The 23,670-nt window shown below is 51.0% G+C and overlaps 2 protein-coding genes across 3 annotated transcripts in view; one reads left to right on the top strand and one right to left on the bottom strand.

Annotated features, from left to right (window-relative positions):
* The window catches only part of CCNJL (cyclin J like), a 50,336-nt gene extending 41,439 nt beyond the window's left edge, over positions 1–8,897 (top strand). For both annotated transcript variants that reach the window (XM_060295490.2, XM_030841206.3), the window contains exons 4-6: positions 2,969–3,271; positions 5,083–5,242; positions 6,755–8,897. In XM_060295490.2, coding sequence (XP_060151473.1) covers positions 2,969–3,271; positions 5,083–5,242; positions 6,755–7,178 — 887 coding nt within the window. In that variant the 3' untranslated portion in view covers positions 7,179–8,897. The remainder of the gene's footprint in view (positions 1–2,968; positions 3,272–5,082; positions 5,243–6,754) is intronic.
* Positions 8,898–15,471: 6,574 nt separating this feature from the next.
* Positions 15,472–21,394, bottom strand: FABP6 (fatty acid binding protein 6). The gene is made up of 4 exons (XM_030841208.3): positions 21,328–21,394; positions 20,028–20,203; positions 17,983–18,072; positions 15,472–15,525 (listed from the first exon to the last, which is right to left on the bottom strand). Exons 1-4 carry the CDS (start codon positions 21,392–21,394, stop codon positions 15,472–15,474), a joined length of 387 nt encoding a protein of 128 aa, XP_030697068.1.
* Between the last annotated feature and the right edge of the window lie 2,276 nt (positions 21,395–23,670).

Below are 23,670 nucleotides of genomic sequence, written 5' to 3'. Positions count from 1 at the left end.
TGTGCCGGGGACTGTGCTGGCACCTCGGGGCACACCTTCGAATACGTGGGACATGGTTCCTATCCTTCTGGGGCTCACGCTTGTTAATGACCTATTAATGGTCAGGTGCTGGCCACTGCTACTACTATTTGAGATGAAACAATCCGAGTGTGAGAAGTGCATTGATGACACCGGGCGGCCTCTGAACTGAGCTCTGGAGGACACATGATAAGGGGGTGAGGGGATGAGCATGCCCGCTGGAGGAGGGGCCAGATTCCAAGTGTGGCTGGATCCAGTGCTTGGGGAGGGCGAGGGGCCCTGAGGCTGCGGAAGGCAGCAAGGCCTGGTCAGCAGGGTCCCCCCTACCCAGGATTTCAGCGTTCAAGAGCCTCTTCCCCTTGGGCAAGGGGCAGCACTGTCCTCACCTTTTCCTGCCTGAGTTGCCCTGGTACAAGGCAAGGGAATAAGGTGTGTGCTCCGCCGGAGGGGCCGTGGATGGGGCTCTGGAAGATGAGTCTGGGTTGCTTTGCTGTAAGCCGCTTCGGGACCGGTCAGCATCGTCTCTGCTCCTCCGTGGCAAGCACTAGAGCTTCACGTCACCATCTCTGCCCACCCCGTGGGCTGTTGCCTGGCTCCCTGAGAAGAAGGATGCAGGCTTCCCAGAGTCAGTGTTTCATTTCTCAGTGACGTCTTTTGAGGCCTTCGTGAGGAATGTGTTGTATCTGATGCAGGGCCGCCTGCCTGAAGTGGTTACTTCCTTATCTCTCAGCGAGCCTGAGCGTCTGCTGAGAACTGGGTCAGGGGGCGCTGGCAGTTGAGCACAGGTGTGTGGATGATTTGTTGGCTGTTCCCTTCATCAGCACAGATGTGTGCTCGGAGCTCAACTTGGTCGCCCAGTGCCTCTTCCGACACCTGCTCCCGCAGCTGTTCTGCAGCCAGTGAGGTTAGGCTTGGAGGCCAAGGTGACCAGACCGAGGCCACCACCATCCGATGTGGGCATCGGGCAGCACGTGGGGACCATGGTCAGGGAAGGTTTCCAGGGGGCAGTGGCTTCAAGGTGAAGGACGGGGTGAGCTTGGCGGAGTGAAGAGGGGATGGGGAAGGGTGCTCTGCGCAGAGGGGCTGTGTGGACAAAGGCTCATAGGCAAGGAGGGCACGGTGCCTGCAGAGAACTTCCGTGGCCGAGGCTACAGCCAGGTGTGCATGGTTCCCCCGAGTGAGGGTGTGGTGGCTGCACGCCCCCTGCCTGCAGAGCCCTCCACAGCAGAGGCTGCCACTAGGGCCTTCCACAACTGATGACTGCCAGGGGGACGTTGCTATGGAAGTCCTCGGTTCCTTGACCCTTGAGTGGGATAACCCCAGGCTTGTGTTTTATTTCTGTTTGTTTGTATCTAGCGTCACGCGGATTTATTTCCTGCAGATTATTTCCAGGACCTTCCAGTATGAGGTCATTGTTCCTTCAGTACTTCCCGAGCTGTGTGACATGTCTGTCTGCGGGGTTTCGCATCTTTTTGCCACTGTGCATTGATATGAATGTATTCCAGTTGTCTGTTCCTGCAAAGCACGTCACCCCAAAACTAAGTGATTTAAAACAACAACGATGTGGGTCGCTTGGTGGTTCCTGTGCTGGTATTACCTGGACTCCTTCATACAGTTGCTGGAGGATCCGCTGGCCTGGAAGGTCCAGGGTGGCCTCATTCACGTGTGTGAGAGTCGGTGCTGGCTGGGCTGCTGCCTGGGCATCTTGGTTCTCCTCCTTGTGGCCTCTTCACCTCCAACAGGCTAGACTTGATTCCTTGCACAGACTGCATTAGTTTAAGGTGTACAGTGGTTTGATATATGCATATATTGTGAAATGATCACCACCATAAGTTAACATCCATAATCTCACATAGTTAGACTTTTTTTCTTGCAATGAGAACTTTTCAGATCTACTCTTTTAGGAACTTTCAAATATGCAATACGGTTAAGTGTAGTCAATATGCCCGACGTTGCATCCCCAGGACTAATTTATAACTGGACGTTTGTCCTTTCTGACTATCTTCACATCCCCCACCCCCTCCAGCAACCACCAGTCTGCTCTCTGTATCTGAGTTTGTTTTTTTAAGATTCCACATGTAAGAGATATCATAACAGTATTTGTCTTTCTCTGACTCTCTCATTATTCACTTAACATAATGCCCTCAAGGTCCATCCATGTTGTCCCAAATGGCAGGATTTCCTTCTTTTTACGGCTGAATAATATCCCATTGTATATAAATACCATATTTTCTTTATCCATTCATCTGAAAGGAGACACTTAGGTTGTCTTGGCTGTTGTGAATAATGCTGCAGTGAGCATAAGGGTGCAGAAACCTCTTCAAGATCAAGTGCCCTTTTGGCTTTTGTCCCTTTCCTGTCTTTTCCTACTTACAGATCTTTCCTAGGCTCACATCCCAAGCAAACTGTGTCTGGGGGAATCCAAACTAAAGAACCCATTGACAGAGTTTAAACTCAGTATTGAAGATACTGGGGAGCCACTGAAGGGCTTTTCCACGTCTGGAGGTACAGGACCAGATTTGCAAGGTCACCGTGACAATGGCCCCCTGACCAGTCCTGAGGCTGAATTAGTGAGGACCAGATGGGAGGGCCACCTTACTCCCCAGGCCCTTGCTGCTGTTGCTAACTGCTGTCGATCACCTTCTGTGATCCTCATTGCTGGTCTGAATATTTGGTGTGAGGTTTCCCATTGAATCTGACAAAATCTTTAGGATGTATAAGTTCCATTTTACATGTGAGAGAACTGAGGCACAGAGAGGGTGAGACACCTTTCCATGACCACACAGCACAGCTGGAAGTGATGGCCTGGGGATTCGAGCCCAGGTGTGACAGATCTGGAATGTGTGCCTTTGGGCTTGCTCTTCTCCCTGCCAGCACCGTCCAGGTACTTTAAGGTGGGCTTTTACAGCAAGTGTTGTAAAAGTCCCAGTAACCTCTGCTTCTCCCTCAGGTAAGTTCGAGGATAGGGAAGACCACGTCCCCAAGCTGGAACAGATAAACAGCACGAGGATCCTGAGCAGCCAGAACTTCTCCCTTACCAAGAAGGAGCTGTTGAGCACAGAGCTGCTGCTGCTGGAGGCCTTCGGCTGGAACCTCTGCCTGCCCACGCCCGCCCACTTCCTCGACTACTACCTCCTGGCCTCCGTCAGCCAGAAGGACCACCACTGCCACAGCTGGCCCACCACCTGCCCCCGCAAGACCAAAGAGTGCCTCAAGGAGTACGCCCACTACTTCCTAGAGGTCACCCTGCAAGGTGGGGCTGATGTCAGGGCCTGTCCGCCCTTCCCCCCCCCACACATGGGGGCCGGGGTCAGGGGCCCTGAGAGACCTGCCCCAGGGAGTCCTTGCTGATGGGGGCCCATCCACCCAAATCACCAGATCACTCCACTTGGCAGGGATCAGCAGGGAAAGAGCGACGATTCAACCATGTGTTAGCAGTAACGTGTAAAAGAGAAGTAGCAGCTTGTATGCAGGCAGCTGGTAGCCTATTTACTGATCACCTGGTAGTTTTTGTTTTGTTTTTTTTTTTAGCGGTATGCGGGCCTCTCACTGTTGTGGCCTCTCCCGTTGCGGAGCACAGGCTCCGGACGCGCAGGCTCAGCGACCATGGCTCACGGGCCCAGCCGCTCCGCGGCATGTGGGATCTTCCCGGACCGGGGCACGAACCCGCGTCCCCTGCATTGGCAGGCAGACTCTCAACCACTGCGCCACCAGGGAAGCCCTGGTAGTTTTTTATACACTAATCTGGAACACAATGCAAATCCACAAGTAGGTCACTCTGGAAGAGCTATCATTATACAGGTAGGGTGGGAGAGAGGATTATGTTTACATCTGCTTTAGCAATAAACTTTTGCCCTGTTTGGGGACTTTTATTTGAAGTATCTAAAGATCTAGGTATTAAGTACAGCACTAGGTCAGAAATACTGTTGATACAACCACCTGATAACCCACTGCAAACCAAATATCAGTAATATCAGTAACAACATCAACAATTGTGATATCAAGCATTAAATGAGCACTTATTATGTACCAGGCACCTTATTTAGTTCTCTGCATGCATTGTCTCATTTGAACCTCACAACGACTTCACATGAAAATCATTTGTGCTATTCTCATTTTACGAATCAGTTTCCTTAGTTGTTACTCAAGACGTGAAGTAATTTACCCAAGGCCATTGCTGGAATTTGAACCTGGGGAGTCTGACTCTGTGTCTGTAACCGTACCACCCTGCCTAATTCATACTTTAACAGGCAAATGTTGAAATCATTGAAAGTCATAAACAGTTTAAGACAGCATAATAATGCGCTGATAACTGACTGTTCTTCATGAGAATTGTGGGAATTTCAACGGTTTGCCTTTGCACATAAGTAGTCCCAGCTTTGCCATGTTGCCAGATATCAAAGTAGGACGTTAAGATTTCTCAGATCATTTTCCAGTGTGTACATGTACCAAAACATCACGCTGTACACTGTAAATATGTACAGGTTTTATTTGTCAGTTATACATCAGTAAAGCTGGGGTGGTGGGGGGGAGGATTCCCCAGTAAACATAAGTCAAGTTCCAATTTTAGTTAAGACTATCAAACACTTACAGGCATTCATTCATTCTTTAGTTCTTTCAACAGATTGTTAGTGAGTGCCTACTGAGGGCCAGGCTTTGTTACTAAGTAGCCTTCAGTCATAACCTCAAAAAGAAGCCTTTGAAACAGTGTGTCGGTCACCCCTAACAGCCAAAGGAAGGAACAGGTGTTTGGCAGTTCTGCTTGTAGCCCATCAGCAAGCCCACTGCAGCCCCTAGAAGCCAGGGATGGTATTTTGAAAACTGCTGCTCTAGGCTGACATAAGAAATCCCAGACTGAGAGAGCCAGGTGTTTTAAGATTCAAGAATGGAAATTCATGCTGTTTTAATTTTTCATTGTGTGTGTGTGTGTGTGTGTGTGTGTGTGTGTGTTTGCGGGAGCAGTGAACAACCTTGGACATAATCATTTGTCTACCAGGGAGCACAAGGCAGGACTCCAGGACCAGGCTTTCTGATGCTGACTCTTTCTCTGTGATTCTCTTTCAGATCATATTTTCTACAAATTCCAGCCTTCTGTGGTGGCCGCAGCCTGCGTCGGGGCCTCTAGGATTTGCCTTCAGCTCTCTCCCTACTGGACCAGAGATCTGCAGAGGATCTCAAACTACTCCCTGGAACATCTCAGCACATGCATCGAAATCCTGCTGGTGTAAGTTCCCCTCCTGATCCTTTGTGTTTCGGAAATACCGAAGTTCCACTTGCTCATAAGACCCACTTCAGGCAATTTCCTGGAGGCTTATGGTGGGCTGATGGCTCACGGAAAGTGGGCCATGGTGACTCCTGACAGAATTGGGATTCGGGGAGTTGGTCCTTCCTATTTTGAGTAGCTTTGGGTTTGCAATTTGTAGGTCAAGAGTGCAGCAGCAGAAGGGCTCTGTGCACGTCTTTCTGAGTGTCTTGGGCTCTTTGACCCAGTGTATCAGTCAGTCTTCTGGGTGATTATATTGAGACACTCTCATTATGAGCTGCTTTTCTCAGACATGGCCACAAAGCTGACTCTTAGCCAGCTAAGCCCAGAGTGGCTTCACGTAAGAGGCCACAGCCTCCTTGCAAGGGTCCTTGGGGATCTTGGGGAGGAAGTGTTCAGTGTTTCAGAGAGGATGCTTAAAGGCATCATAGACAGAACACCCTGAAACTGATATCAGAAGCAAAAGAGCTCAGTAGTGACTGCAGGGAGGAGGGCAGAGAGGACAGAAAGCCCTCGCCTGGCTGCACCTGGTCTCTCTTCCACCCAACGGCTGGTGGCATCTCCTGGATGCTGGCCCCGCTGACCACGGGGACAGCCCCTGAAGAGCCACCTCTCAGCCTCCTGGTGCAACTGCCTTTGTCCCATTCCTCTGGAATCAGTCCTGCTCCCTAGCCCTTATTTTAGAATCTTCGCCTTCTAGAGGGTGCCCAAAGCTGGAGAACACGGTCTAGCCTGAGTGAGGGTAGGTGCCCCTGGATACTGAGCCACCAGCCCTGCCTCTTCCCCGAGGCTGTCCCTCTGGGGTAGCCCCCTGCTCAGACCTGCTGCAGCTTCCACTTGTTCCTTTCTTACCGAAGCCTCGAATTGATTTGTTTTCCCAAAAAGATTTACTACGGGAAGCTTTTTTTTTTTTTTTTGAGATGGCAAAAGACCTGTTCCATCCCCCTTTTCAGATGGAGACACTTAGGTCCCTGGGGGCAACCTGCTTGAAATCTGCTAGCTTAGCCGGGGATGGAGCTGGCTGGAAGTGCCTTGAAGGCAGAGGTTGTGCTCACCTAAGCACCGGGAGCTCTGCCCTCTCAGGGCAGGCGCTGTGCCCAGTGTGGGGATGCAGCGCTGAGCAAAAGCAGATGGGTCGAAGCTCGAACTCTGCACGAGGGACCAGGTAGTGACTGGAAGTTATCATCTGCGGTGTTGACCGCCAAGGTGGGGCAGTGCAGAGGGGCTGCAGGGATAGCTAGGCTAGTCTTGAGGGGTCAGAAGAGGGTTTTTGTAGGAAGCAGATCCAAGCTGAGATCTGAGGCCTGAGTTTAGTCAGAGAACAGCTGAGGCAGTGCTTCAGGCAGTGAGCCCAGGCTGGGAGAGGCCCAGCAGTCACAGCACATGGGTCTCCTGGCATCCCCCTCAGCAAGGCAGGTGTCTGGTGCTGGAGCCTCTGACCTCCCAAGTCTCACCCAAGTCCTTTCCTTTCAGAGCTTATGACAACATCCTCAAGGATGCCGTCGCGGTCAAGAGCCAGGCCCTGGCGATGGTGCCCGGCACACCCCCAGCTCCCACCCAGGTGCTGTTCCAGCCACCCGCCTACCCCGGCCTCGGCCAGCCGACAGCGATGGCCCTGGCCCAGTTCCAGACCCCCGTGCAGGACCTGTGCGTGGCCTATCGGGACTCGCTGCAGGCCCACCACTCGGGGACCCTGCTCTCAGGGGGCAGCGGCTCATCCCTCCATGCCCTGTACCCCACCCTCCAGCCCCTGGACGTGTGTCCCGTGCCGCTGCCCACGTCCCTCAGCATGCACATGGCTATTGCAGCTGAGCCCAGACACTGCCTCGCCGCCACCTACGGGAGCAGCTACTTCAGCGGGAGCCACGCGTTCCCTGCGGGCTGTTTCGACAGATAGGGCACCTTTAGCCATGCAGGGAGGCCTTGGAGATCTGGGCAGAGGAAGAGGATGCTGACGAAGGGAGCTCAGCCCAGTGAGGCGCCTGGGAGGCTGTCCCCGCAGAGCCTCAGGACCCTTGAACGGAGAGGGTGCATGCTCTTTTTAAATAAAACTGACCTGGGGCAAAACAGGCAGTGACATACCTCACCCAAGAGCATTGCTCTGGAAAACATCTTCCACGTGTGGCTGGGATGCAAGGGGATGGCTCGGTGGCCAGCCCCTGGAGAGGGGCCCAGCGGGTCGAGAAAGACCTGGGAAGAGGCCAGGTCCCCAGTCTGGATGCAGACCAGCAGTTCATGAGCACGTCCAGGTTTTAGCATCAAAGACTCCTTTATTCTTTGCCGATGGCAGCTACACCACTGAAAAGGGGGCAGTCTGATGTGTCTCCAGACCCCCGGTAGATGCTATCTGGGGTGCTTTTCTTTCCCTGGCTCCATCCACAGGGGCCTGTGTGTGTGTTCGTGCCCGAGCGTCTGTCTGCCTTCCGAGGCACAGTGGGCAGCTGTCTTGTTGCTTTGTTATGGAACCTAAAACCCTCTTCAGCCTTTTAGATATTTCACATGCTGCTGCTTCCCGAAGTGACCTAGCTTTCTGTTCAGTAAGATGTCTTGTTTACATGCTGTATCAGGGATTTTGTGATACTTGAAAAGTCCTTAGGAGAAAGATGATGGTGATTGCCACACTGCCTGTCCCACGCAAGGGCTGTAGATTTTTAACCCGGCTTGGGGCAGACCTGTGGTTAACCACAGAGCGCCCTTTGCAAAAGCATATAGTTGGGGAGAACCACTTTCCAGGCTCTCGGTTCTGGAAGATTCCACGTCTTGGATGCTCTGTTCACCTGTAGAACTTCGATAACCACCCAGAGGAGGAAGCTTGTTGAAAAGTAGACAAAGATTTAAACCCAGCAATACTCACGTCCTTCCACCGCATGCATCTCCTGCTTGAGGCTAAACCCAGCCTCAGCCTCAAGTTTGGCTCAGAGCAGAGGCTCGTAATGTGGGATTGTATGCCTGATGCCAACTGGCTTTGGGGATTTGGGGGTGTGCAGGGTCTGTTACACGACTGACAGCCAGTGACAGGATGGATCAGAAGCCAGTATTTGGGTCTCTGCAGTGAGAGGGCTCTCAGGAAGACTCTTGGAAGCATGTGCAATATGTTTTTATTCTGACTCACGGCTTGTGCTCAGCGTGTTTTATTTTTTGGTTGGTTTAGGGTCAGAGGTCCCATTATTCACCCCCTAGGACTGGGAGGTGCAGAGAACCACGAAGGCGGTTTTTGGTTGTTTTTTTTTTTTTAAGAAGAACCCATCTTGGTTTTCTTGACTTGGTTGCCAGTCCAGGAGACTGGCAGGGGGGCTGCCAGGAGTCGGATCTGAAGGCGGTTTTCAGAGCAGATGGGAGCCTCAGCGTGGAAGCTGAGTAAAGAAGAGCCTGGACGTGGGCGGTGCGGGGCCGCTTTGTCACACTAGCATAGGAAAGTGCACATTCATTTGTTGTTTTCTCTTTTTCTTTTGCCAACCTCCTTCTATTTATGTGCAACTGGTTTGGATTCCAAGTTATTGTGTTTGTCTTTTCTGGGGCTGGGCGCTTGGGAGGGTCCGTCCATCCGTGTCGTCGTCACCCCCCCAGTAGAACCTCACAGCCAGCCCAGCCCCTCAAAAAAGTGGTCCCGCAATAAACACATCACCTGCTCGTGGCCTCTCTGGGTTCTCTTCCTGGCCTTCTCTCAGCCAGCCCTCCCTCCCTCTCCCACGTCAGCCTCCGGGGATGGGCACCCACACTGGTGCCAAGAGGTTGTGGGCTTGGGTGACAGCAAGACGGGCTCCTGCCCTCGGAGCTGGAGCTGGGCCTCCCTGGGACACAGGCTGGGCAGTGGGAGTGGGTGAGGCTTGACATCTCAGCTCTGAATCGGGTGGGGTTCTCCAGAAAAACAGAACCCATTATGGAGGTAGTGAGAGTGATTCAGTTTAAGGAAATCGGCTAAACATCACAAATGCCTGGATTAAGGTCAGGGTTAAGGTTCCACTTCCTCATACCCTCTGGGTTCAAAGTCCATCTCTCCAAAGCCATCTATTCTGTCATCTGAATGCTCCCCTCTCTCAATCCCTTATATCAGTGATTCTCAGCGGGGCTCATTTGTGCCCTCCAGGGGACTTTTGGCAATGTCTGGACATATTTTTGGTCGTCACAGTTGGGAGAGGGACATGGTTGGCATTCAGTGGGCAGAAGCCAGGGATGCTGCCCAACATCCTACAACGCACAGGACAGCCCCCACACTAAAGAATGGACTGGCCCCAGATGACCGCCGTGCCATGGTTGAAAAACCTCAGCCCACAAGGTCACCTTCCAAAGAGGTCTCTGTCATCCCCCAGGTCCCTTTCCTTACCCCTTTGTTTTCATCATAGCTGTTAAATCATCTGGAACGATCTTGTTAGTTTGTTTACTGGGTTTGATGGCTGTGCCCTAAACCACCTGCAGCCAACAGAATATATAGATACCTGGTGATCGTGACACTAATCACCTAGCTGACGTTTATTAAGCGTTTGCTGTTTATAAAGCACTCTGCTAAGGAATTCGCTCATACTATTTACTATAATCATCCTAGTAACCCTACAAGGCAGCCGTGCCTTACAGAGCAGAAAACAGGGCCACAGAGAAGTTCTTTGCCTAAAAGTGTGGTGAAGGAAGGAGGCACAATTCAAACCCAGGCAGCCTGGAGCTGCCCCGCCGCCCTGAGATGCCTCAGTCGAGTTTTGAATAAGTGCAAGGCTCCAGCTGGCCGTCCTGCTCGCCTGGTGAAGAAGACACGATAGAATAATGGATATGGGTTCGCAAAAGAGTGGCCAGGCATGCGTGCTGCTGACTGACGGGGTCAAGGGGATTCTCAGAGTGTGCTCAGCAGCAAACGTACAGAAACATAGCTTTTGCACAGCTGCCACAGGCTAACGTGATTTACGGCTCCATCTGCCTGCCCCCAACAGGCTCTGATGTGGGAGGGGTTCCCCCAGCCCCATCTGTGAAGGTGAAGATCTGGGACCAGGCTTGGGACTTCCCTAGAGCATCCCCTGGGAGGGACCCCACCTCTGGGCTGCCTCTGGTAATCCCTGGCACCAAGTTCCTGGGAAAGAATCTTACCAATCTCATTAACCTCATTCTCTGTTCCTCAGGGAAGCCATTTGGGACGAATTTCAGCAGAAAGGCCATAGCGTTTGGCAGGCGTCTCAAATCCAAAGGCCCACCAGGACCAGGCAGGTAACATAGTGAGTGAATCCGCTGGATGACTGAGACAGCGCGAGGTGATGGGGACTGATGAAGCCAGTGTGTCCCCTGTAGGGGGTGTGGCTTCTGTTCAGCTCTGGCTATTTACAACCTTTCAGGGATATAAGCCTTATGTTGCCACAACTTCAGATTTTCAGAGAAACTGGATATCTGCACTTGCTAGGAAATCTAATTTTTCGTGATTTAAAAATTTTTTTTTTAAATTGCAACGCAATAGAAGACCAATAAAACACACTGCAGGTTAAGGTGGTTCTTAGGCTGGAAGCTTGCAGCTTCTAGTGTACGGACAAGAACGTTAGCCCGAGAGGTGGAAGGTGCGAGTCTGTCTGCTCTTAGCTAGATGACCTTGAGGAAAGCTGCTTCTCCACTCTGAACTCGTCTTCTCATTTGTAAGGTGAGAAAACTGTCAGCCTGGGCTGCACTTCAGGTTTATGATAAGAAAACATGGAATATGTGGCATCATTATTCAGCAGTGAGTTCTGTGACAAATATTGTAGATGAGTGGGCCTCTCCCTTTTGAGGAGGGGCCCAGATGAGCCCCAGAGCTTCACCGCCCCCCATCCCAGCTCTAGCTTTAAAGGAGGAAGAACTCAAGTGGTCAGCCATCTGCTGGCCCAGCTCGGACAATTGTTTCAGGCCCTGCCCTTAGCAGAGCCACAGCAGGCAGTATATACTGGAGTCAGGCCTTCTGCTACTCCCTAGCTGTGTGGATGAGGGCCAGTCAGTCCCCTGTTCTAGATCTCAGTTTTTTCATCTGCAAAATGGGAGGGTTGGGACTGGAATGGTCTCCAAGGTCACACCTGGCTGGGGAGCACTTCAGAACAGTGACATCTCCCTGGTCGTCACACCCAAAGTGTCCTGTTCTGCAGGTCTGCAGTGGGGCCTGGGCTATCCTTTTAATAGGACCCCCAGGAGATGCACATGCACAGCCAGGTCTGGCCACATCTCTCTGCTCTAAAAGCTCTGACCTAGTGTGTTCCCAGTCACACCAGTAGAACCTCCAAGAAGGGCCCTGTTTAGTGAGCACTCACTGTGTTCCATGCCCTGTACTTGACACTTTCCTCATGGTCTCTTATCCCCCCTGCTCTTCTTTTGTCCTCACGACAACATCATTATCACCATTTTCCAGATGAGGATACTGAGGTTCAGAGAGGCCCAAGGTCTCACCATGGGCAAGTGGTGTGGACTCAGTTTTGCACTTAGATATGCCAGACTGAGGAGACTTGTGGCCTCCGCATTGCCCCCCCCCCAGAGGAAACACACACCCACACTATGGCCCAATCACTTGGGATTTCACTGCTCACCCCCCTGCCCCACCCCCAGCATACAAACACCTCTTGGTATCCTTGGGGGGCCACAGGTATGTGGTGGAACGCCACCTAGTGGTAGTCTTTAAAGATGCTTTGAGAAGCCCCCGTTTCACCAGATGAGCTTGGCAGGAGGGAAATGGTTGCTAGAGATGACTTCCAAGGGTCAGGGTGAAGGGCACCTGAACTGAGCAGGGAGTCACTACCGCACCTTGAACAGCACAGCAAAATGGTGAAGCGCCTCTAACTTTATGGAGGCCACTAGCGAGGATTTTTACCTTTAACTCTTGCAACTCCTCTGTCACCCGGGAAGGGAAGGTCTTATTAGCCTATTTTACACATGGACAAGACAAGATGCCAAGAAATACTGCAGCGTGCCCGTGCGCCTTAAAGTGAGTGGAGGGAGCACTCCTAACACTTTGATCGCACTGGCTTGGGAATGACAGTGCTGAGAATGGAATGATGGTGGTCGCGGTCGCAGTGGCTAGTATTTAATTTGTAGCATGACGACTCTATTAGGTAAGCGCAGTTGTTTTCCCTGCTGACAAGGTAGGAAACTGAGGCTCAGAGAAATGGATGAACTTACCCCAAGGTGACACAGCTTCTAGGTGGTAGAAGAGGGATTTGAACCCTGGCAATGGGACTCCAGAGTCGAAGCTCTTAACCACTGTCCCTTCTACTGGCTGAGGAAGCCTCTTTTCCAAGATGCCAGCAACATGGACACTTCACCGCATCTCACCTTACTCCACTTACCCCCATAAGCTGGAATAAGAAACTGTAGCCTCCATCAGCCAGTGATGCCCAGCCCTTCATTAATCTGCTGTGTGACCTTAGTGAATTTCTTCCCCTCTCTGAGCCTTGGTTTCTATATCTGTGTAATACAGAGTTTAAACTAGTTGAGCTCTGAGATCCTTCTATTCCATGAATCTGTGACTGTAACACTGGCTGCAGTGTTTGAATTTGTCCTTGAATCAGTTACCAAAGTATAAACAATCTTTCTTCCCCCTCAGGTCTTTCTTTCTTTTCTACTCTTCTCCTTTCCTTCTCTCTCTCTCAATTTTCAGCCTAATTATGGTTACCTCTCTGTTATTTACAGACTTCTTATCCAAGCTCATTATGAGTAACTATTCAGTCTGGAGGGGAAACAGCAACACTGCTAGTTTAATTTAATGCTTACCTAGTTAACTTAATTAGCAATAAGTCTTGGCAAAATGATGGCATTCACAGGGTCCTGGCTTGGTGGGTGGGTGCGGGAGGCTGAGTGCTGTCCTTGGAAAGCAACAAGTTTCAGGGCACAATGTGGGGGGGGAGGCGAGGACTGAGCTGCCAGTGAGTTGGGCTGTGCTGTCCGTCCAAGTTGAGGCTGGCCCCTGAGAGTGAAAGGCCATAGATTACACAGGCTGCAAGGACCTGAGGTCAGGTAGCACTTACTAAGCACCTGCTGTGTGCCAGACCCTGCGCAAGGTGTCGGGCAAACCTTATTTCTAATAACCCATATGTGGGACTTGTATATTCAAGATAACTTAGATCATTCAACTCTCTTTGTAGTATATGTGTCGGGTATACAGTATTATAATTCAACTTTGCAGTATATTTGTATACTTTGTATATTTGTATATACTTTGCAGTATATTTGTATATACTGAAGAGAGATCACCAGCACCAGTTTAGGTAGCATCCATTACCACCATACAGTTGACCCCCTTAACCATTTCACCCACCCACCTAACCTTCTTCCCTTCCGGTAACCACTAATCTGTTCTCTGCATCTATGAGTTTTTGTTTTATTTTGAAATCATACGATATTTGTCTTTCTCCATCTGACTTATTTCACATAACATAATACCTTCAAGGTCCATCGTGTTGTCACAAATGGCAGGATTTCATTCTTTTTTTATGGCTGAATAGTATTCCTGTGTGTGTGTGTGTGTGTGTGTGTGTGTGTGTGTGTGTGTGTGTGTGTGTGACAGAGAAAGAGCGAGAGAGAGAGACATCTTCATCCATTCACCCACTGATGGACACTTAGATAAGTCAACTCTTACAGTGAGTGCATTCTTCTCTTTTCAAGGAGTCCTGCAGGATTTTTGATTAGGGAAGGAGAGAGTTTCCCATTTGATGCTACTTGCTCTTGTAAGGTTCTTACGCTTTTCACTAAGGGAGGCCTCAAAGTCATGGCTGTGGCAGCAGAATCCAGCTAGAAGTCAACATTGTTCAGCTTTGACTTTTTTAAGTAGTCCTAGTCTATTTATGGCAAATGATGTTGGCTTTCCATGTATATAAGTGATATAAAGTTTCCATTGTAGTAAAAATAAGTGAGTTGCCATAGAGAAAAATATGGGGTAAGAAGAAGTCAGGGTGGGGCTTCCCTGGTGGCGCAGTGGTTGAGAGTCCGCCTGCCGATGCAGGGGACGCGGGTTCGTGCCCCAGTCCGGGAGGATCCCACATGCCGCGGAGCGGCTGGGCCCATAAGTCCAGGGCCGCTGAGCCTGCGCATCCGGAGCCTGTGCTCCGCAATGGGAGAGGCCACAACAGTGAGAGGCCCGCGTACCACAAAAAAAAAAAAAAAAGTCAGGGTGGGGACTTCCCTGGCTGTCCAGGGGTTAAGACTCCATGCTTCCACTGCAGGGGGCACAGGTTTGATCCCTGGTCCAGAACTAAAGATTCTGCTTGCTGCATGGCGCGGCCAAAAAAAAGTAATAAAATAGAAGTTAGGGTGGTACCCGGATGGGGAATACTCCCAAGGAGTATGAAAGAGGAGAATGAAAAAAAGCGCATCAGGATTAGCGATTATCTAGCCACGGGACAGGCAGAGCTCCCTCCTCTTCTTCCATGCCCCGGACAGACGCTGTAATCAGGCAGGGATGCCTGCTCAGTCCAAATGCTGCCTCAGAATCCTTCCTGATGCAGGGCTCCAGGCACCTACCAGGGGATCAGAGTGACCCTTCTGACCACCTTTCCCAGCCCACTGCAGCTTCTCCAAGTTTCTCCCAGGCCCCCCTGTCTAAGCCCTACTCTGACAGCTCGCTTCCTGCCTGGCATTCCCATAACCCCTTTGCCATCTCATAGACTCCCATTTCTCCTCAGTCCCTCATTGGTCCTCCTGGCCCCCTCTCGTACCAGCAGGTAAACTGAAACCCAAAGGAACGACTCCACAGCAGATTAGCAGAGAGCCACAGCCATGCTGAAACACCTTCCCTGGCTAAGCCCGGGTGGGTGCATCCCAGTGTCCGTGCAGCCTCGGGACCCAGCAGCGGGGAGCCCTTCCCCGCCTTCCTGTGGCCCATCTGAGAGTCAGTGTGCCACCTCCGAGGTGATATTTGTCTCTTGAAAGGATGGTCTCCACGCAGAATGTGGATGGCAGGCTGGGGCGAGGGGTCCACAGAAGTGTGCCCGCCGTGCATCCTGAGCACCGCCTTTGCCCTCTCCCCGGGGCCAGGGGTCTTCCGTCCATACCCGTCTCCCTCTGCCATGACACAGGTCCCGCAGAGATCTCAGGGCCAAGGTGTGGCCTGTGTAGCCATCGTCAGGGGTTTCCCACCCCCACCAGCCAGAACTGCCCCAAGACAGCAGAGAACAAAGGCAGAGGCTCTGGAAGGAGCAGAATGTCTGTTGTTACATCAGCTTTATTGGTGGCTTTGCGGCCCCCGCGGAGCCCTGCCTACTAGCTCAGGCCAGCCTCTTGCTCACGCGCTCGTAGGACACACCTGCAACGGTGGAGATCTGGAAGAAGCAGCAGGAACAGGGGGTGTCAGTGCAGGGGCCCCAAGGTGACCATGGGGCCCAGAGAAGGTAGAACAGCTTCCAGTCCCAGCCCTGAGTGGGAGTGAGCCTGCTGCACTGCTTCTCTGGGCCTCAGTTTCCCAATTTGTTACAGGACTCATTGTGTGGACTCTACATGGCCAAAGTGCTAACAGATGTTGGCGTGATGTGGCTTTTCGTGGGATGATCTTCCACACATCTGTCCATATCAGTTCACCCATGCCAGGCCCATCTGCACGACACCAAGATTGTCCCCATTGTACAGATGAGAAAACTGAAGGTTAGAGAAATCAGTCACCCCTCTAAGTCCGAGGGGCCATGCTCACCCTCTGCACCATTTAGCATTTATGGGGTCCCTGTGCTCGGTGATGGGAAGATACATTCTCTGTCCTCAGGAAGTGTAAGCATTCATGGAAGAGGCTGCAAGAGGATACTGTTCGGCCAAGGCCCACTGTGTGTGGTGCCCTGGGCTCAAGGCCAAGACACGCTGTCTTGGGATGTGTGCGTAGCATCAGTTGGTCCAGATCCCCAGCAGAGGAAAGCAGCTTTCTTGTGAGGAGGGGTGGGTGGCAAGTGGAGTTTGGTGGAAGCAGTTTTGTCAAAGGGCAGCAGTGTGAAGTGATGTGTGATTTGCATATGGGATGGATGGAAGATGAAGTGGAGGGGGAGGCTGGGGAGGAGGCTGGGGCACGGTCTAGAGGAGAGGTGATGAGAGAAGGGGTGCTGGTGGTGGGTGGAGATGGGAGGAGGGGTGCTTGCAAAATGCACCCATGTTGGTAGAGCAGAAGGGAGGTATCCAGAACGATTCTGGGCCTCCAGAGTTGGGAGATCTGCAACCAAGATGGCTTGTCTCTGGTGCCTAGTCTGTGTGCGTGTGCATTTGCGTGTGTGCGTGCGCGTGCGTGTGTATAATGGCCCTGAACTCTGGGCTCTGCTCACACCATATAGGCTCCACGGTCAGGCGCCTCTAGGAATTAGGAAACAGGTTTGTTCCATTTGGGAAGATCAGTTCAGTTGGGCACAAATGTGCTCCATTCTCCTGCCCTGTGTTCTCCCTGCACTCCTTACAGGCTGGGGAGCTTTGCCTCTAGCTTTCATCACGTTCTCCAAGAGGTTGATTTCCATCCAGAAGAAAATGTATAGTCACTTATGTCACACACACACACATACATATACATACATACATATATGTATATATATATGTGTGTGTATATATATACACATACACATAGATATATTTTTAAAACACTGTACATCTATTTATTTTTATATATGTATATTTTTTAACTAAAATGAAGGGGAGAAAGAAGACCCGTTGGCCTGGGAAGAGCAGGCAGAGAATTTAGAAGTCAGCTGATGCGATCTGCCTCCACCACAAAGTACCTGTGTGACCTTGGGCAAGTTACTCGTGTCTCTGAGACTCTATGGCTTCTCTGTAAAATGGGAGTAATGCGAGGGCACTGAGCCTCTTGGGCCACGTGCTCCTTTTCTCTAGACTGGGCTTGAGATGAGGAAAACAAGGAAACAAGGGAGAGATTGAGAGACAGAGAGAGAGGACAGGGGGAGGCAAACCCTGCTTTCCTCATCACTTCCCTTCTGGAGAGGCTTGGGGAGGACAGACCAGACCTCCCCCAGGGGGACTCTAGCCCAGGACACAGGCTCACGAAGGGGGAATGACACGTAGAAACGCCTTCCTTTTCCTCTTAACCTCACACCGTTTCTTTCACCTGGGGAAAATTTTGGAGCCCCAGGGAGAAGAGAGGGATGTGAGATGAGGGCCCTCCAGGGCAGCACCTCCAACCTGTGTTTACAGAGAATGGCGTGTGGGAGGGGTCAGTCCACAGGTGTGTGAGTTGTCCCTGTCAGCGTTTCAATAAATGTTTAACTAGTTGGCAACGTTTGCTAGACTGGAAATTTCACTTGGAAGTGCCAATTTCCAGCTTCTCTTGAAACACCAGAACATCTAGCAGCAAGGGCCTAAAGTCCCTTGTGGAAGTGGAATGGCGATGGCTACCCTTGCAGGGCCCACCCAGACTCCCCACTTCATTCACACTCTGGGAGGAGTCCAGACGTGCGTCCCTGCGGTGGCCGAGCGTGGGCACTGGAGTCAGACTGCCCAGAGCCAAATCCCTGCTTTGTCAAAAAAGCTCTGTGCCCTCCGGCCAAGCACTTAGCCATCCCGTGTCTCAGTTTCCTCACCTGCAAAATGGGGATAAAAATCCTTACCTAACAGGGTGATTGTGAAGGTCAAATGAGGTCATGTGCACCCAGTGCTCAGCACAGAGCCTGGCCCATGGTTGGGCGGGTAGGGGGGGTTGCCCATAAAGCCAGCTGCCCAGAGGACCACCTCTTGGGGGCCGTGGCTGGGGGCAGAAAAGCATTCTCATCGATTTTGCCAGGAACCAGTGGGACACTCACCTCCACCAGCTTGCCATCCACAATCTCCGCAGTGTAGTTGTAGTGGGGGAAGTTCACCACCACCTTCCCACCCTCCATCTGCACAGTGGCCTGGAAGAGAAGCAAAACACAAGAGTTGCAGAGCACCCCCCAAACACAGGCCAGCCCCTCAGGGATGAAGGGCCTGCTTGCAGCCTCAGCAATCACCCTTTGGGAATTAATTTACCCTATAGACATCTGATTACATATATCCAAAGATACAGATAACCTGTGCAAGTCACTGAACCTTTCTGTGCCTCGGTTTTGTTTGTTTATTTATCTTTATTTAGTTAGTTAGTTTTGGCTGCGTTGGGTCTTCTTTGCTGCACATGGACTTTTTCTAGTTGCAGTGAGTGGGTGCTACTCCTGGTTGCGGTGCGTGGGCTCTCATTGCGGTCGCTTCTCTTGTTGCGGAGCACGGGCTCTAGGCGTGCGGGCTTCAGTAGTTGTTGCGCACGGGCTTGGTTGCTCCGCGGCACGTGGGACCGTCCCGGACCAGGGCTCGAACCCGTGTCCCCTGCATTGGCAGGCGGATTCTTAACCACTGCGCCACCAGGGAAGTCCCTGTGCCTCGGTTTTCTCATCTCTAAAATAGGGGTAGTAACTGTACCTACTTCCTGGAGTTCTGGGGAGGATTAAATGATTTACTATGATACATATAAAGTGCTTAGAGCAGTGCCTGGCTTGGTGTTGAGCACCCCTTGTTAACTATGGAGTCAGTTATGATCATCATTTTTAGAAGGATGCTAACGTCATCCAAGGGTGTTGATTGCAGCATTGTTTGTAATACAATGCTGTATTATCCACTGGTAAATAACCTAAAAATCTATTAATGAGGGAGTGGTAAATAAATGATAGCATTTCCATACTATAGGATACTGTACCACCATTAAAAAAGAAGAGGCAAGTCAATATGTGCTGACACAGAAAGACATCTGTGAGAAATTGTTAAATTTTTAAAATACCCAAGTGGCAGAATATGAATATTATGACTACGTATCCTCCACCTTGGCAGCCTAGAAGCCTGAAGGAGCAAAGTACTCTCTTGGCCAGGGTTGGAGGCTACAGAGGGGAATGGGTGGAAGACCTGGGGGACCAGTCTGGGTAGGAAGGGACAAACAACCACCTTTCAATTCTTTGCTACCCAAGACTGCAGTTTCAAACCCAGATGAGTCTGGTTCTAGGGCCTGGGCAATTAATCTCTAGGCCACGCTGGAGGAAGCATTAAAATGTGGTTATGGAGGCTTCCCTGGTGGTGCAGTGGTTAAGAATCCACCTGCCAACGCAGGGGACACGGGTTCAAGCCCTGGTTTGGGGAGATCCCATGTGGCGCGGAGCAACTAAGCCTGTGCACCACAACTACTGAGCCTGCGCTCTAGAGCCCGCGAGCCACAACTGCTGAAGCCCATGGGCCACAACTACCAAAGCCCGCACGCCTAGAGCCCGTGCTCCGCAACAAGAGAAGCCACCACAATGAGAAGCCTGTGCACTGCAATGAAGAGTGGCCCCTGCTCGCTGCAACTAGAGAAAGCCCGCGTGCAGCAATGAAGACCCAGTGCAGCCAAAAATAAATAAATAAAATAAATTAATTAAAAAAAAAATGTGGTTGTGCTCTACGGAACCAGACTGCCTGGTTATACAGGCCCACCCCTGCTGTGGGATCCAGGCAGCTATTTCATCCTATGACTCAGCCCAGCTCCCCCATCTGTAAAACAGGGCAGTAATTGTAGCGACCTCATGGGCTTACCTGCATTAAGATGTGTGACAGATCCAGCAAGTGTCTGGGATATATGTGTGAAGGATTCAGCAAATGTTAACAATTTTTACTATCATTATAGTGTCCGTTATTGACGGTAGCATTAAAAACTAGGAGAGGCTAAACTGCCAAGTAACTCAGGCTGTTAAAGCTGGAGGCTAGACTCGAGAAGAAGCCTCAGCTCGGGGAGCAGCCCCCAGGGACATGGTGGGGACCAAGAAGTCAGCCAGAGTCCTGGCGAAGGAGGGAGGGGTGGCCAGCTGCCTCTCACCTTGAACTTCTTGCCCATCACGGTCTCCATGTCGCACTCTTTGCCGATGGTGAAATTGTTGGTAATGGAGGGGCCCCCGGGGTAGTTCTGGGACCAGGTGAAGTTCTGCCCGTCCTGCTGCACCTCTGAGATAGTCTTGAGGTTGCGACCCTTTTCAATCCTGTCGCTGGGGAGCCCTGGGCCAGGGGACAAGCAGAGTGGCCATGTAAGAGCTGCCTACAACTTGTGGCTTTGGGCACGAGCTTGCCTCCCCTACGGCAGGCTAGCCTGACAGTCGAGCACAAGCCCCATGTCGTGAGCCATGTGGCTTGGGCAAGTCACTGTCTCTCCCAGCCTCAGTGTTTTCATCCAAAAAATGGGGATAATAAGGCCCATTTCACAGGGCTGTTGCAAGGATTAAATTACAGTGTTTGTGTCTGGTAAAACTGCTGGCATATAGTTAAGAATAAATAATAGCTGCTCTTCTGATAGTAGTAGAACAGAAATTTGCCAACCTCACAAATTTCTAAAATGAATGAGACCTTCAAGACTGTCTTGAAATGCTCTTGCTTTACAGATAAAGATTGCTACATCTAGACTGTTGTAGGTGAAACCAAGTCACTGTTCCTTCAGGGCCAGTCCCAGTGATTGACTCAGAAGGGCTCTTGCCTTCCCAAGGCCCCAGGGCACATGGATCCTGCTCTTGGGGCCCATTTCCTACCAGGAGGTCGTAGGCCCTGGTCCCCTGGGGCTGTCCTCAATCTAGAAAACTGCACTGCCTCACACTTAGCTAGCACACCAAGATTTCTGCAGGATTGTCAAGTCCACTGTCTCTTTGGTTCTTCACAACCAGTGCTGCAAATCAAACAGAAGAGTGGGGTCTTTGATCTCCACCCAGAGTGCCTAGCACTGTAAGAGGCCCCCGTTTGCTCAGTGACTTAGTGAACGAGTGGCTTGTCAAACCTGATCTCTGTGCTCCCACCCCTTGGTCACCTCTCCCCAGGCAGGATGTGGTGACACCACTCATCATCTCATCCTCGGGTCCAGGGGGTCTAATGACATCTGCCACTGATGCACAGTGTGACCTCGGGCAAGGCTTGCTGAGGCACCCCATCAGTAACATTGGGTTGGTCTGCGTGTAGCAAGCATTCAGTAAATGTTTGAATGAATAAACCAATCAACTCTCCACCTCACCCATGACTGGCTGCGGGACCTTGCACGAGTCACTCAACTTCTCTGAGCCTCGCAGACTGTGGGTTCCCTGTGCAGAGCTGGCCGTGACAGCCCAGCCCCAGGAAGGTGCTTTCAGGAGCTCACTCACCCAGGCGCTTCATGAACTCGTCATAGTTGTTCTCGCTCTCCATCTCATACTTGCCGGTGAAGGACATGCTGCCGGAGAGCTGGAGGCTCAGGAGAAGAAGGATGAGGAAGCAGGGCTGCGGTGCTGAGGGGTCTGGTGCCTCAGCTTATAAACCCTCCCATATGCTGAGGCTCAGCCCCAAAGTCACCCCACTTCTCCTTCCCACCCCTGAAGAGGAAGCACTGGCAACTTTATGATGTAGGCAGGCAGCAGAAACCTGAGGTTATTCACCCTGGGGACTCGTTGGCTGGAATCCCATTGCCACTGGCAAGGCCAGGGCCAGCTCTGCCACAGGGTTTGAGGTGTCATCCACCTCTACCCAGCCCTCCCTCTATCCACGCTCCCATCTTCCCTCATTTACTCAGTCACCCCTGCATTCATCGACCAAAGTGCCTCTGGCACCTCATTTTGGGGCCAGCACTGAGGAAGCAGTGAGACATACCCCCTTCCCAAAACAGCCTCCAGTCTGGTCCAGGGACAAAACACACCTGCAGAGAACCCCTGTGCAAGCAGGATGGGATGTGTCCCGAGAGACGTGCAGATCTGGGGCCTGGGGCCTAGGGAAGGAGTGATGGTGTCCAGCTGGCTGGTGTAGCTTTGCATAGGAGATGGCATTTAATACAGGTCTTGAAGGAATTTGGATGTTTACAGAAGTGGTAAGGTTGGAAGACACTGAGAATGGAGGCAGGTAACATTCTAAGTTGAGGGAACAATGTGATGAAGGTGGGAAGGGCCACAATGAAAGGAAACAATGAGTTGTCTGCAGCAAAGAGCACTTGAAGGAGAATAGGCACAAGATGGGTGTAGATGGTGCGAGCAAAGGGAAGCAGCTGCCCAAGGGCCCAGGGAGCCGATCAGAGGAGGCAGTGCCAGGTGCGCTGAAGACCTGCTATGTGCCAGGCATGGGCTGGGAGCGTGGTGAATTTCACTCTATTCCAGCTTCACCACTGGAAGGGCTAGTAATTCAGCCCCCACTTCCTGTCCCTGTTCTGATTCTGGCACCACTTCACTTTAAGGACTCCCATCTCCTCGGTGATAACTCCTGCCCTGCCTGTCTCGTGGGACTGCTCTCTGGATCAAACCGATTGGCCATGAAAGTATGAAGCACTTACAAAGGCCGTCACTCTTATTGTTATAAATAAGGAAAGTTTTGCATCTGTCTCCTCTTCCAGAGTGGGCTCTCCAAGAATCCCCATCATTTCTATCCAAAGCAGAATTCACCACAGTTGCTAACCCCCCAGACCTGGGACTGAGTGGTTTCTGAACTGATGAAACCAGCTTTGCCACATTTTGCCAGTCTGCAATCTCCAATCTTAGAATTCCTCACTCCAGCCAGGTGTCTCACTTTAAAAAAGCACAAAACCACACACCCACACTCCCCTCACCCACACCTCATCGTGGATTTTCTGATGCTGAATTGTATATATTAAAATTTCATAATTCAGAGCAAGTGACAGAGATGGCCCTTGATAACGGTCGGTAGCTATCCTTCTAGACTTTTAAATGCACACCTATACTTTCTTCTATAAATAAGATTATATTGTTCTGTCATTTCTTTTTCATGTAATGATGTAAGTACACGTGTATATCATTACATAAAGGTATATCGTACATATTCTGTGGTATGTATGTTTCATAATTTATGTAACTATTGCCAGGTCTTTAGGTTGTTCCCAGTCTTTTTCTATTAATAACTCTGAGGGGCTTCCCTGGTGGCACAGTGGTTGAGAGTCCGCCTGCCGACGCAGGGGACACGGGTTCGTGCCCCGGTCAGGGAAGATCCCACATGCCGCGGAGCGGCTGGGCCCGTGAGCCATGGCCGCTGAGCCTGCGCGTCCGGAGCCTGTGCTCCGCAACGGGAGAGGCTACAACAGTGAGAGGTCCGTGTACCGCAAAAAAAAAAAAAAGAAAAAAAGAAAAAAACAAAACATAATTTATGTAACTATTGCCAGGTCTTTAGGTTGTTCCCAGTCTTTTTCTATTATAAATAACTCTGAGATAAACATTCTCATTCACACCCCTTGGTGTACATGTCAGATTATTTACTGAGATTATTTGCTAAGGATAAATTCCTAGACATGCAATTCCTGGAACCAAAGGGGTTTTGTATCTAAAGTTATATATAAACTTATATCTATACCCTAATGCCTTTCTCAGAGGCTAGAACAGTTTACACTCCCACCTGGAGCATATGAGAATTTCCCCTCATTGATAATAATGACGAAATAACACTGACAATAATAGCTAACACTTATTGAATATCATGCATTGGGCATGATGCCGAGTGCTCTATATGAATTATAT

This window comes from Globicephala melas, chromosome 3, assembly GCF_963455315.2.
Source record: "Globicephala melas chromosome 3, mGloMel1.2, whole genome shotgun sequence".
Classification (NCBI taxonomy): domain Eukaryota; kingdom Metazoa; phylum Chordata; class Mammalia; order Artiodactyla; family Delphinidae; genus Globicephala; species Globicephala melas.
The sequence above is the reverse complement of the archived record's forward strand: the minus strand, read 5'-3'. Positions and strand labels throughout refer to the sequence as shown.